At 44.5% G+C, this 15,609-nt stretch overlaps 1 protein-coding gene across 1 annotated transcript; it reads left to right on the forward strand.

Moving 5' to 3' along the window:
• Positions 1-459: 459 nt before the first annotated feature.
• IL7R (interleukin 7 receptor) lies at positions 460-15,609 on the forward strand. The gene is made up of 8 exons (XM_068423917.1): positions 460-559; positions 6,136-6,274; positions 7,615-7,769; positions 9,353-9,507; positions 10,612-10,789; positions 11,642-11,732; positions 13,643-13,718; positions 15,106-15,609. Exons 1-8 carry the CDS (start codon positions 460-462, stop codon positions 15,607-15,609), a joined length of 1,398 nt encoding a protein of 465 aa, XP_068280018.1.

Below are 15,609 nucleotides of genomic sequence, written 5' to 3' on the forward strand. Positions count from 1 at the left end.
TGCCAACACTTAAAGAATAAATAACAGCAATTACATTTAGTGTTTCATAGCTGGAAGATTTTTCTCCCCTGGACCTGTGTAGCTCCATTGAGAGGAAAGCTGGTGAGACAACTAAACTGTGCTCTTAGGGAAATCAGCAGCAAAAATCCCACTAGCCAAGAGAGGACCACCATCTATGACACGTGCTCCTGAGCCACTGGACTTCAGCAGATATGGCCTGATGTGTCAATGGGCCTGATTCAGAAAGTCCTTAGTTTTGAAGTGGGAAGCATGTTTCAAAGTAAAAGCTCTGCAAATATCTTCACACTGGTTTCCTGCTCTCCACCACTAGTCATCCTTGTCGGCATGTTTACATTTCCCCTTGCCTGCGGTCTCTTATCAGGCAATGGGTTTGTTCTGTGTCTAGTATAAAGTAAGTGAGCGCAGGTTTCGCACACACATGCACTGCACACATGCAGCATGCTCAGGATGACACAGATGAGTACAGTATTGAGCATTTTCGTCTTGTTTCTTCACACCACTTTTGGGGAAAGTGGTTGCACCTCAGCAGATGGTGATGGTGAGTCATTTCATCTTCATCTTTCCACTTGTGTCTGATCTTGAAAAAACTAAGTTAAGAACTCCAAAATGTAACTGCTGGGTTCAATGTGTTAGTGTTTTAGCCTCTGGTCTCTTTCTTTTAGTGCCAGTACCTGAGAGAGATGTGGAGCCGGATGATAGTTGTTTAATTCCCAGATCTGCTGTCCTTGTAACATCCAAATTTCCAGAAATGAAGGAGACCACAGCTGTATGCAGAGGGTATGCAAGATTAGAGCTGTTAATCATCTCTTGTTATATCTAGTGTTCATGTGAGGAATTATGCCTGGGAGCGGGGAACAGCTTCGGTGTTCTGCAGTCCATGGTCACTCTGAGCTGCCATCATAGAGGGGTCAGGTTCCGGCTTCTCTCACTCTTGACAGTTTCCTCCAAAGAGAATGTTTCAATGTACCTCAAACTTGGCCCAAACTGTTAACTTCAAAAGCCAGCCTTTTTCTGTTTTTCTTTAAGCAATTGAATCAGGTATATCTGGAGGATAGTCCCAGTCTCCCTCGTAGTATGGCTGAAGCAGCAACTCAACCAGGGGATTCTCACAGCCAGTCACTAAAAACATTCGTCCCCTACTCAGCTAATAATTATAAATTAATTCAACATCTTAAATTTGGGCTTATTGCAGTTCTCATTCTCTCATTTAAAGAAGTGAAAGTTATTTAGCAGCATCAAAATCAAAACTCAAAACAGAGAGAGCAGCAATAAAACCACTGTTTCAGTCTGCTGTCCCTTTTCTCAAAAGGGAGTTGAAAAACTGGATTTACAGATTCAGTCCCAGATCTGTTAAACTCTTACTTGTCTAATACTAAACAAACAGCAGTGACAGAGCTTGTTGCACTGTGCCTGAAAGACACGGGCAGTTGCTCAGTTGCTGGTAGTTTTAGGGCTTCATCATTTGGGAGCAAAAGAGGTTTTGTTTTTTAGGAAGATAATGGCTGTGTTCCTATGCTATCTCACAGACAGGGAATCTCATTTCCCCCTGTGTTGTGCATTATAACATGTATGTATGTATATCCTATCTATGTATATATATACATACATATGTACATGTATGTACACACATACATACATATATACATAGATAGGATAGGTATGATAAGGTTTCTAGTTAGAAGAAAACAGGGAGTGGCTCAAAACTGCATCTAACAACCTTGTTTTCTTTATTTGCCTTTTATTTATACAATCTTCTGTTGTTTAGAGCCAGCTTTGGCAAGCAGCTACAGTGATGAAAAGTCAATGTTAGTGATTTATCGCTTGTGTCTCTGAAATCTTCAGGGCTTCCCAAAAGTAGATATGACCAGACCTTTCCTTATTTCGTCACTAACTTCCAGTAAACCATAATTTGCTTAGAATTAAAGACAAACAGTTTCAGAAAATCCCCACTGAGCAATTAGCAGCTTTTATGATTTCTTTATGAGTCTCATGGGCTTGGCCAACAAATTAAACAATCCAGGATAAAATCACCCGTGATGGATGTTTGGGTTTCACTCTTTGCCTTTCCGACTCGCCCTGCCTCGTGGCAAAGTGCCACCAGCTGACACTGGCATGAGCTCACCCCTTCTTAAGGGCAGAGGAGGGAAGAGCTCATTGCAGCACTTGCCTTCATCTTCTCCTCTTTTCTGAGTGGCAGACTGCCTCCCAAGTGCTGTCCCCGAGACCGGCAGAGGTGGTGGAGATCCCCAAAAGCCCTAAGAGAGCTACAAGCAGAACTAAGAAGGGGCAGCCATGAAGACACAGTAGGGCACAGGCAAGGGGAGCAGGAGGCAGCAGGCCGAGGGGTCTCATGGGCAGGACCATTGGCTTCAGTGGGCCTCCTACCCAGACTCGTGTGGTTTGTCCAACCCACATCAAAACTGTTGTGATTAAAATGAGTTCTACTTGAATCAGATCAGCGCTAAAGATTTCTCATGACTCTGTCCATGGAGACAGTCACTTCACTGACATTGGAAATTAGGTCACTGATCCTGCGGGTTCTTAGCAGTGCCTTTGGTTTCACGTGTTGTGACTAGTCCCGATGGCTTCAGAGCTTAAAGCTGAAGCATATCCATAACCTCTGCTAACACTCTGCTCTTGGTAAAGGCCTGTGAGATTCCTGATGTAATTTGAACTATCCTGCTGGGAGTTGTCCAAACCCAAGAGACAACCATTTCTGTGAAGGACCTGCTATGGCTGTAGCTACGAGAGCAGTTTTTCTCCAGCTAGAATCACCCCATCTCAAGCCTGCCTTGATTTCAGCAGAGCCAGGCTCAGCCTCTGCCTGGTTTGGGCTTCTCAAGATAAAAATTATAATCTTGTAAACTTTTTGTGAGTCACACCGCAGTCATCAAAACCATTTACACAGCAAACACATTCATGCGTGGTGGTTCTGAGGTTTAGGGAAGTGTAACTGAGGCTACATGCATATTTATGTCAGACACAAAGATTACTGTCAGCCCGTGGAGGAACCAGAAAAAGCATTTCAAACTGCTTACTTAACACCATTCATGAGGTTTAATTATAATGTATTCTATGGTTAGAATCTTGTTTCCATGAATAAGGAAGCACGTAATCACAATGTGAAAGTTCAGTGTCAAAGAGGTAAAGTCATCTTTCCTTCCAGTGCGGCACCAAAGGTGCACTATGCTGGTTAAACATTAAATGGCTGGTTGAACTGCAAGACAAAACCTTTTTCTTTCTTTTCATTTTGCAGTCAGCAAAGCAGTAGTGGACAGCTGAAAGATTTTTTCTGATATGCCATTTATTAATATGCTGATTATCAGTTTTGTATGTTTATGCAAAATCTGGTATATGTTAGTTGCATATACAGAGAGAATCAAGCAATCTCTCTCTCTCATGTCAAGGAAGATCAGTTATCCTAATTCATAAGTTTTAATGCTGTCTATGAGTATAAATAAGTCAGTCTCCTGGTAGTTGCAAGTAAAGTCTTAGAGGCATAAAATGTGACATATCCATGCATGTGAGCTTTGGGTGTATCTACCTGTATAAAACATGGGGTTTTTTCCATTTTACGCAGATTCATTTCAGCTTACTTGTTATCCCCTGAATTTTGAAGATATTTATATCTATATGTACACACTTTTACTCACAAATATGTACCTTTATGTAATATACATTTCTGTACATGTATATCTGCCCAGTTGGCTCAGGGCTGGGTTGGTCAGGACTCTCACGTGTGTGAAACTGCTGCAGGGCTTGTTCTAGAGTTGCGCTGACCTCTGTGTCTCTGTCTTGAATGTGATGGTCAAAGAGCGTGGCTTTGTACAGCACCTGCTTTGTCCATGTCTGTGCTGCACGGGTCATTCCCTCAAAGCAGCAGCACTGGTGGAAGACATCGCATTTTGCTGTCCTTCAGGGAGAGCTGGGCTCCCCTTGAGACAGACCCCACCAGGGTCTGTGGTGAGAAGGGAAGATCAGTAATTGCTTCTTAGCACCGGTTGTCCATGGTGGCAAATGGCCACTGAATCTTAGCTTGGGGGTGAAATTTGCCTCTGGGTCCTGGACTAGTGTATCATCAGATGCCCCCCACCACGGGTGCTGGTGGCAGCAGACCCCTTCCTAGTCCCTGCCAGCACTGCTGATAGCAACCCTGGGGAGTGGTGCTCTTTACTTACAGTTTAAAGCAATCAAAAAACTCTCCCCTGCTTTCTCCCTGCTGTTAAATCATGACTGTTTTGGACCTTCAGATGGGCTCCCATGCTGGACAAGGTCTGGGTCTCCCTGTACCCTGGCAGGATTGGCCAGGGATCATAGGACATCACCGGCAGGACTATGAATCATGGTATCCAAGTAGCTGGTCACCCCTCAGTGATCTGATTCACCTGGGCGACAGCAGAGATGACCATCATTTTCTCTGGGATGGATTTTCCATTGGAAATGTTTCCTCGGGCATTTCCCCGCACTGTTTGTGAGTGTGAGTCACTGACATACCCAGAGCAGCCAAGGTCTTGCTCTCGCTGCGGCAGGTGCCTCGCATGCCAAGGGCACGTCTGAGGGGTGGGTAGGAGAGGACCAAGCAGACAATCGGGAATAGTCCCTGGATGCTGGGAAGAGGGTTATGTATCATCACAGCTACCCTTAACCACCAGTATAAGGAGACAGAGGCGTTCCTGCCCCAAGGATCCACTCAAGGGGTCATGGCAATAACCCTTTCCCTGTCTGCTCGGCTATGGTGGGTGAGATTTCACAAAATGAGGCTGAGATTTCACAAAATGAGGCTGAACTGGCAGTTTCCGCCGGAGAGGACTCCTCTCAGAAGCATCAGGTTTTGCTTCAGTGACCTCATACATGCCAAGTGTAGGACTTGAGACATATGCTCTTAGTCAAATCACAATTGTTTTATGAGTCATCAAAGCAAATTTGCAGGAAGCCACACATTCTGGCAGAAAGTCTGAGCTTTCCCTCCTGAGCCCAAGTTTGTGACATTTCAGAAAACTTTGCAGTACAATCAAAATGGGGCTTCATTGCCTCATGACACCAAAATACTTTTGCTTTCCTAAAACAGCATAACATTTTCCAGTCTTCTCAGGAACCTGGTGACAGGTCAGACGTTCACAGCATGGGCAGGGCCAGAGCAGGGGCAGGAGGACGCTGCTCGGGTGCTCTCAACCATCTGTAACGTGGCTGGTCCTGATGCAGATGCAGCAATGGCAACTGCCGAGTGTGCATCCTCAGCTGTGGGTCTGCCACTTCAGAGCTACAAGGTGTTTGACATACCTGCAGGCTGTCTTGAGCTGAAATTCCCATACTAGTAACTCCCATTGAAACTAGCCCTTGCTTTTGAGCAGATATTAGCCCCGAGCATCAGCCCCAGACACCTCTGGCAGTAACTGTGCAGAGAACATCCCCCAGTGCATGTTTCTGTTCCAGTTATTTTCAAGAGTGTTTTGGTCGTTGACTTGAATATTCTGCTTTTCAACAGGCATCATGGACATGTCTTGCTCTCCTTCACGTGTCCAAGGATAGCAGCATTTTGTGGTTCCTAATAGGAAAACCTGTTTGAGAAAGTTCTGAGACAATTTTCATATGGAGTAGGTCTTGCTTTTGTCTTGGTATAAAGTTCATTTGTAACTTTTAAAACGAAAATTCCCCTGTCCCTGGCTCAAACTTAAGAGGAATTTAACTGCAGGGGACAACATATTTTCTCTGTTTTGCACTTGACACAGGGGCTTTTTCACCGAGGTTTCCAGGTAGACGTCAGCACCCCTCTTTGGCCACGGTTAACAGAAAAGAACAGACACAGGGTGTCTCGTCTGACCAAACCATCTGAACACTATGTCTTTTTGTAGTTCACAGACCTATGATGCAGAATGTAACTTCACACATGGTAAGTGGGTGGGCTTCACTGGTGTGCAGGGAGAGTAACCTTGAAAGGTGCAAGTGGCTTTTAATTTCATTTTGAACAAGCTTTCTTTGCTTCTTGCAAAACAGGTGGGTTGATCCTCTTCCTTTCAGGCAACCACATAAAGAAACAACCTCCTATACAATGGAGCTGCAAATCAAATACACTCACGGGTTTGCTTCAGTAATATCCTGTGAATCTCTCCTTAGGGACTTTTGGAGATGATGAACCAGACAATTTTGACATCGATTGCTTCAGCCAGCTGGAATTTAAGGATTCCTATAGCAGCCTGACCTGCAATTTTACCGAGCTGCCTCCTCACAACACTAACTATACCCTGGCCCTGTGGTAAGTGTTGTCCATCCATCATTTGGTAAACTTCTGGGAAGCAAAATGCTAAGCACCAGTGAGTCACGCTGACATATGCTGGGAATCAGGAGCAGCAAAGCTAGACAAAATTCTGTTTCAGAGTGTTTTACCAAGCTTGAATACTATATTCAGCAAAGAAGAAGAGTTTACTGAAACAGAACATAACTCGCTAATAAGAAAAAAAACAGCTGGAAGGGTCTGTAAAGGGCATTATAACATGTCCAATTGTCCTGATCTTGCCTCTGTTGCTCTGGAACACCTGCTATTACAGACATAGCCCAGCATGAACTGAGAGGGTTTTTCCTTTAAATTAAACACTATTAAAAAAAACCCAAACCTAGATTTCATCAAGTGAAAAGTAAAAATGTTTTTGAAAAGGCAGATCCTTTCTACAGAAAATTCTTTGGCAAGAAGGCTGATTTTCCACTGAAGGGAAAAGGTCTTTATCTAGGTCAAGACAAAAATTAAGCAATTGTCTTCACACACACAGACACACAAAAAACACACTAGAATGAGTATACAAAAACCCAACAGTTACCAAACACATCAGTCATTTCCACTTCTTGTCGAGGCCTTGAAACTCTGCTCAACTTTTTAACTGATGCACCTAGCTGAAGAAGCTCAGATGTAGTCTCTTTAGCATACTTCTGCTTTTCCCTTTGCCTGTTTTTCCTGAAACTGAAAGTTCTGTGGCAGCCAGCAAAAGAAGTGGATTTTTTTATCTTGCTATGCTAATCATCACTTAATTTTTTTCCACCTAGTTTATTAGAATTTTTCTATTTTCATGAGGTTTATTCTGGATTTTGACCGAAATTTTATGACAGTCCTCAAACACGGGAGTCGCACAGATGGAGGAACACACAGATATTTTTCCACCTCTGAAACTGTGCCATCTGACTCCTTCATGGCCTGGCTAACTGTTGACCTTATATTTGCTACCACTTCAGCCAATAAGAAATTTCTCTTTATCTTCAGTGAGCATCCAAACCTATTGCCTTATATTTAAAAATGGCAGCAGTAAGATCATTTTTAAAGATACAAAGGTTTTCAACACATGCATCTCCAATTTAATAATTGCTTTTTTTTTGTCTTGGAGAGCTCGAGGACTCTTACTGTGACTCACGTCACGTGATTGTTGTGCTCAAAGACCACAAGGAAAAACACTATCAATCTTTCAAACTCCCTATTTGCATGGCATTTTTTCTTATTTTAAGTGGAGTCTCACTTCAGTTAATGTGAAATGAGCAACGAGGATTCATCCCTTACTATGTTATAGTAAGACTGAGAAGAAACTAACATTGTGTCACTTTGGTCAACAGTACCAAGGAAGACAGCAATTACATGTGCTTCAACATGGAGAAACAGGAGGATGCGTATTTCTTACAATTCACTGATATACTCTCAAATAAACATATATGCATGGACTCTGAGATGAAAAGAAGGGTCTGCAGGAGTCTAGTTGTAACTGACATTGGTAAGACACTTAACATTTTGGATATTTTTAAGATATTCCTAGGGGTTATGGGGGAAAAAAATAGCCCAGCACAAAGCCTAAGCATCAATCTGGATGACATAGAGGCAGTAGAAAATAGTGTCCTAGCAGGGCATGAAGCCTGGTTTGGGGTGTTGGCAGAGTGTGGTGTTCCCCATGCTTGAAAGCCAAACATGATTAATCTCCATTGAAACTGTGCAGTTGAATTCTGGCTTATTGTAACACTCTTGCCCAGACATGTACATAGACCGAATCACACATGTGGGCGAAGAAGCTGTTCCTGAGCGTGGATGAACTGCCAAGCAGGGACATTTTGTTCACCTCTTACTAGGGATTGCGCTGTTTCAGGACTGACCACTCCAAGTCTAATGTGAGCTCAGTAGCACAGGGACCGCAATGTTCAAGATCTCACTTTTTCACACCTTGCTTCTTGGTGGAGCCTGTTGTCTGAACAAGGTACTCAGGCATCCTGCAGCACAGAGGGACACTGAAAGCCCATGAATGGGTTCGTCAAAGCCATGTTAGGGACCTGCCTGACTCAAAAAATAGGGAACTCAGGGGAAGAGGGTGTCCTCATTCAAGGGCTGCAGAGAAGCCTGTGTAGGGCAGCCCTGTTCTGCTCTGGTGCCACATTGCTTTGCCTTCTTTTGGCAATAGGCACTGCGACATCCCTCTCTTATGAAACATTTCTGCTCCAGTCCAATAGTTTTGTAATAATCTTACATTACCTCTCAGTTTATGGGCCAGCCTGGACCTTCTCTGGTGGTTTCTCCTCTGGAAACTGTGGGTTCTGCGTGGAAGGATTAAGTATTTGAGGGCTGCAGGAGTGGGCATAATTTCTGGCTATATGCATTTTCCTGAGAGGAGACAACTGTAGGTTCTCTGTTCCTGGGAGACCTGATGTACTTTACATGGTGCATTCAGGAAGCCTCAGCATCACAGACACAGGTCCCTGCAGACCTCAGGCACATCCAGCTCAGGCACGGCTTAGGAAGAGTCCCACGGGCTGCATTTTGGACTTGATGTACTTGTACGGGTGGTCATTTGGCACAGTCTCCTTCTGCAGACCAGGTCAGGCATGGGTTCATAGTGACGGCCTGGAGCCACAGCCCCCTCTGCTAATGCGGTCATACTTTGTCCCTTCCTCTGCCCCATGGCCTGACGGTCACTGGCAGTTGTATCCATACCCAGTTTGCTCTCCAGTGCCTTCCTCCTAGAGTAGCGATGGGTTTTGCCATGGATCCTCCATCTCAGAGCACTGGTTAGAGGGACTGATTAGAAGTCTTCAAGCAGTGCTACCGCAGGGGTGGGCATGCTCTGGAATTGCTTTCCAAGACTAAATGTCACATTCCTAGGAAACGCCATCCTTGCTGGTCACACTGCTGCTCCAGCAGGTCAAAAACAAGCGCCTCTCAGGACCAAGGCTTAAGGATGAGCTGGGGCTCAGCACAAGGCTGTAACTTGAAGTGGACTTTTTTTTAATTCACTTTTCCAAACCTGTTTATTTTGCAGTAACATTCCTGTTATTCTACTCCTGTTATATCCTGGTTTGTTATCATTTGCAGTTAAGCCTGAAGTACCATTCGATATAAATATCACATACCAAAAGGAGGCAAATGAGTATCTTATTCATTACAGTACACCACACTCATGGAAGAAATACTTAAAGGACAAATTAATACACCAAATAGCCTATCGGCAGGAAGAAGGTACTTGGAAGGTAAGTGATGATGTAGAAGGTGCTTGGAAGGTAAGTGATGATGTATTGGTGAGCTTACACTAATTTCCAAAATTAAATGTTATCAGAAATACCAGTATCACGTAAAAACCCTCAAATCTGCATTTCTACTGCCCTCCAGCTGAAAACTTGGAAAGGTACAATATTTGGCATTTGGAAATTTCATCAGTGGAAGCAATTCCAGCCTGGTAGCACCGATGTCTGTTAGACACTCCTCTGGGCTAACAAGTTTCATTCATTTGGGCTTTACAGTGGGAAGAGAAGACGTAATGTAACAAACCATCCTAAGTGTCTGGATGGCTTGCTCTTTGCTAGGGTGGTTTTGTTCTTATTTTCTGCGCTCAACAGCCAGTAAATCATAAGACCCCTTTTCTTATTTAGCAACAGTTTCTTCATGTCCCTTTTTCACTGACCTCTCCAGGCTCTGGGTACAGCCCCACAGCTCTCCCACCCTCAGACCACATCTTGGGCTGCAGCTGCCTGTGAACTGGATCTGGTCTGGGCTGCCCAGCTGATGGGACCTCTCTGTCACCTGTCACAGGAGCAGCTGTACAAACATTAGTCCAGATGGGGGGTGTTTGAAAGTGTGGACAGTACCTGTTTTTTTACAGAGGGGACACAGGAGAACTGTAACTAGAAGAAGGATTCAGGCAACCATATACAGCGAAATGAAGAGCACCAGAGCTGCACTGTGCAATTCCAGCTTCTTTCCTGCAGCCACTCTTTCAGAAGTTGTCTTTTTTATGCCACACAAATGTATTTTTTTTCCCCTCTCTCTTCTGAGCCTTCCCAGGCAAGCATATGTTTCCCACAGCAGTGACAGCAGTAGCAAAGCACAGTTAATACTTCCAGCTGTTTCCCAAAGAGCTTTTACCCAGTGCTAGTCTCTCTTCTTGATACTGTCTGGACTGCCTTGCTGTTAAACTAGGCTGACGCTGTGACGACCACCTTTGTAATAACCAAAGACACCGAGCAAACAGCATGGTACTGCAGGGATGCACCTGATCTTGCACATTTTACTGAAACTCAAAGATACTTTTCCTGTGTCTTCTAGAAAACTAATTGGATTTTTTTGTGTGTTTTTAGACAATAGAGTCACCATACCTTCAGGTAAAATTACTTGGGAAAAACCTCAAAAATGATGCATCATACGAGGTGAAAGTTCGTTCGCATCCCAACGGAGATTATTTTAAGGGCACGTGGAGTGAATGGAGCGCTTCCAAGAGCTTCAGGACCGCAAGGGAGCAGCAGTCCACAGAGAGCTGTAAGGGCAGAAACCACTTTGGTCCACCTGGAATAAAGCAGAGCTAAGGGCCCTCGGCTCCCCAGGCAGTCCGAGCAGCAGCAGTGATGAGAGCATGGGGAGGGAAGAGCCTGCGGCCACAGTGGGGTCAGCCCTCACAGACACCAGGCACCCCAGAGGAGATGACCCAGAAAGCAGTGTATCACTTTGGTCTGGGGCTACCTCTCCCTGTGAACTTAATCTCACTCAAGGGCGATAAGATCAGACGAAATGCTGCTGTAAGGGCACGAGGGGGTTGCAAAGGGAGGTGAAGGCTGACTCATTCCCACTTGCTGCCTGCTGGCATGAAGGGAGGACAGCTTGCACTGAGCGTTTTAGGTAAGGCACAAAGAATGGTGAAACAGGACCCAGGGCCTGGGTTTGTGAGCGAACATGGCGCTTCAATCACAAATGCAATACAGGATAAAATCTCATCACTGCACTTGTAAATGTGAATAACCCTTCTGGTCCTTGGGGTCCCTTCAGTCCCCGGGGGCATCTCAGAATTACGTGTGTTCGAAGTCACTTCAGTGCTGCTGTAAGGACGTGATGAGTGGCGTCTTCAGCTCGCTGGATGTGATAGCAGACTTCGAGCTGCTTTAATCCAGCCTGGGAACCCAGGCCAGAGCTCAGCCAGGTGCTGATGCTCTGGCAGCCTACCTCTTTCTTCCTTCAGAGAGGAAGAAGAAATGCACCACTGTACCAGTCCAATGATAGGCAAGTGCAATGCTTGGCATTAATTCCTTATTTATTGTCTGAAGGGACGTTATAGTTACGGTGGCTTAACAGTGAGACATTTACATGCATTGGCTGATGTTTTTCGTCTTTCTCTAGATAGTAGCGTGGTCGTGGTTATACTCTCCATCCTGGGATTCATGCTGTCCATTGTCATGATTGTTCTGCTCGTAACTTTTTGGGAAAACAGGTAACCTAAGTCTCTTCGTATCAGAAAAAGTGTTGGAAGCCAATCCTCTTCTGACAGTCTTATTGCTTTCCCTGCTATACTTGTGAACTATTCTCTTTCCATTTCTGGACCTCTGTACCAAGCCAAAGGCAGGCACAGAGTTGAAGAGGGCAACACAAGAGAGCGTGTTGGCAGGCAGAAGATGACCTGCCACTTTGAGCAGCCTTCAGTCTTGGTCTCGAAACACTGGGACCTTTGGGGAGCTGAAGCCATCACGAAACACTTACAGAGTCAGTGTGTCACTGGAGGCAAATTTGATTCAAAAGCTTCAAGCAAGAACCAGAAAAGAAAGCGAATTGCTGGTTTTAGTAAAGTCCCAAGAGGTATGGAAACAGTATAGTGGGGAGATTGCCTCTTTCCCTTTCACAGGCTGAGTCAGCAGGGTGCTAGCTCTGCAGCGCTTTCAGAAGCAGCAGGGCAGACCTCTCTGCAACAAGGGCTTGATGGCGTCAGCCACCAGGCCAGCTGGGTCCACATCCAGCCAGCCATGTGGTGAAACCAGGCTCTACATCCCCCACGAAAGCAGTCATGGCAGAGGTGAGACTGGAGATACATTCATTACACAGGCAGTCCTTTGTCTGCAGTAGTTTTTTTCATATATTGGCTACACAACAGTAGATAGATAGCTTATATAGAATAGATAGTTGACAACTTTAAGAAAATGAACAGATAATTTATGTAAATGTAGATAATCTGGTGAAACCAGGATCTGAAGTGAGGTTTAACCATAGGAGATGAACCCCTTGCAAGGCAGAAAGCCCAGGGCTGTTCGGTGGCATTCAGAGCAGCTCGTCCATGACATCCAACTCCACTGACATCCAGAGAGACGTCTGCATCAAGTTGCTTTTTGGGGAAAATGCTTGGGCTGTGTTAGCTCCTGAATTACACATGGGGATTGCCTGGGAACGGGCTAGTTGGCCCCAGTCAAACCATGCCAAGAACAATTTTAATAATTAAACATTTTAGACACTGGAGTTATCTGCCAGGGAATGCTCCCTGGTGCTGTTTTATTTGCAAGTATAGATGTGGCTTGAGATTTCTAGTTCTTGCTTTTTTACTGTTGCTGCGCACCTGCAGTTCTCTAACCTTGCTAGAAGTTCTGCATACATGAAACTGATGAAAAAACAGGGTTTTAGATGGTGAGACTTTTTGAATCCAGAGATTTCCCTTTTAAAAAGAAGAGGGTTTTATACGTGTGTGTATATATAACCACATATACAGACACATATATAAAATGAAATATATATTCATATACATCTATAGCTATACTTATATCACTGCAACATTGAATATCAGTCAGGCAATATTCTCTAGATGCATCATAGCTGAGGGTTTGCAGCACAACATGACAACTTTGCTAATCAAGGCAGTAAAAATGAGACCTTTGGGACAAGGCTACAATACAGACACCTGAAACACAGATGGCTGGCCAAGAAGTGGGACAATACACAGTTCTTTGACTTATGTAAACATGCAGAGGCAAATATCAGCAAATTTGCACTTTAAACACAGGATATTTTTTCACTTGCAGAAATTGGTTTCACCATGCAAAACCCTGTTAACACAGCTAGACGTAAATGAGCTCTTCACCAGCATAATTTGCTGCTTTTCCAGTACTCGGTGAAGCGTCTTCTTTTAACTGTGACAATTTGCGCACCCAAAAGAACAACAACTATTCAGTGACCTTTATAACTCCTTGTCTCCTGCCTTTGTTTTATTCTGAGACTTCTCTGTCATTATTCTGGGTAATGTAGCCAGCCCTAAGGCTTTGTAGGAACGAGTAAAAATGTTGCTATATGAACCTCTGATATCTCAACTTGTCCCTCTTTTGCTGCTGTTGAACCCCTTTTTGTCTATGGTTGCTGTTTCAGGATCAAGCCTGCTGTGTGGCCAAACCTTCCTGATCATAAAAAAACACTGGAGCAACTATGCAAGAAGCCAAAAAATGTATGTACTTCCACTGTTGTTTTCACCTGAATATAGACTATTTGGAACAAAACTAACACTCATGAGACACAGTACGTGCATTTGCTGCATGAACCGGGGCATCTTTCAGAAACGACTTCTACGTTTCACTGAAGAGAGCCCACATTTGCACAGGCAGATGCTAGCCAAGGTTATGGAAATAACAGAAACTCAACTAGTGCCTGAGTTTGACTTGTGCAAAGTAACTAAAGGGGGCTGGAGAACTTGATGTATGAAGAAAGGTTGAAGGAATTGAGTTTGTTTATAGAAAAGAGGAACCTTGGGGTGGGGAGTACTAATCACAACCTTCCAATACTTAAAGTGTAGGTAGAGAGGTGGTGGAGGCACTCTCATCACAAGGCTGCATGGTGACAGGACCAGAGGCAACACGCACATGTTGCTTCAGGGCAAACATCATCTGGATATAAGAAAAACATCTTTGTGAGAACAATTAAACATTGTGTAAGTTGCCCAAAGAAGAGGTAGGTTCTCCTGTGCTGGAAATGTTCAAGACTTGGCTTGTTAGGGCTCTGGATAACCCAATCCAGGTTCTGCTTCTGGCAGAAGATTGGACTAGTCAGACTCCAGAGGTCCTTTCCAACTGAGATGTTTCAGTGATTCTATGAAACCGATCATGGGGCTGGATGTGGACCCTTTGCTAACATCCCTGGTGACGCCCGTGTATCTGTACACGGCCAGCAGAATTGCTCATACACCATGCAGTACATGAACTGCTCTGCCAGACAAAAGCCAGATGGACAAATGTTACAAACTGTAAGGTGTGGGATTAACCCATTGCTTAAAACTATGTGTCTAGTGCATTTTTTCACAAAGAAACTCATCAGTGCTGTTGTCTCCAGTTGGTACATTATTAGCATGTTCTTAATTTAATAAGAGCTCTAAGATGACTCTCCTACCCTCTGTGCTCCCCAGTGCAGGGATTCCTAATGTGTTTCAGGAAGTCATGGCAAGATTTTTACTTCCCTCACTGCTAAATTAGGAAAGTAAAACTGAAAGGGACCGCCTGGTTGGCACACTCGTTCCTGTGAAATGGCAGATGTGCAATAAATGCGTGGCTCAGAAAAGCCTCCAAAACACCAGTTCCCACTACACTGCGTAGAGCATAAAATGCTCTCCAGTGGCACTGCCTGCAGGACACCACTGGATAGATTCAGATTAATAGGGAAAAGGATTTTAAGCCACGTGACAGTTTATTCTCTGCTAACCTATTTTTCAGTTTGCTCAGGGTTACTTTCAGAGTTAAAGAAATAATAAATATCCTTTTAAAATCAAATCAGTTATTGAAGTACCTTTTCTGTTAAGCTAATACCCACTGTTAACTGACTGTGCTATTCCCTTTGCCATGCAGAATTTTGATATAAGCTTTAACCCAGAGAGTTTTGGTTACGTTCATATCCATAAAGTGGATGGCATTCAAGCAAAAGCTGAACTGGAAAATTTTCTGCAGCCGTCAACTGCTCCAGAGACAAACCTTCCAGAAAAATTTAGGAGTGGATCAGACCTGAAGACGATCCCTGCAATGACAGACAAAAGCAACCTAAACCCGTCTGAGACTTACGGAGGCATCTGGCCGGCTGAAGCCCTGCACGGTCTCCTGGGCACCCGCCAGTTTGCAGTCACCGATGGAAACTACAGCTCCAGCACATACGAGGTGTGCCACAGCAATGGGGTGCCCCTGTGCGATGATGGCTTCAACCTTTCCACTGCTCCTCCCATGGCTCCCTCGGACCAGCCCGGAGCAGAGCCCCTAAATGGTGACACCGTATCCCAGATGCTGCCTGCCAGTGAAACAAGGTCACCGAACAACGAGGAAGCCTATGTCACAATGTCTAGCTTCTACAAAATTCAGTAA

Source organism: Nyctibius grandis, chromosome Z, assembly GCF_013368605.1.
Source record: "Nyctibius grandis isolate bNycGra1 chromosome Z, bNycGra1.pri, whole genome shotgun sequence".
Lineage (NCBI taxonomy): Eukaryota > Metazoa > Chordata > Aves > Nyctibiiformes > Nyctibiidae > Nyctibius > Nyctibius grandis.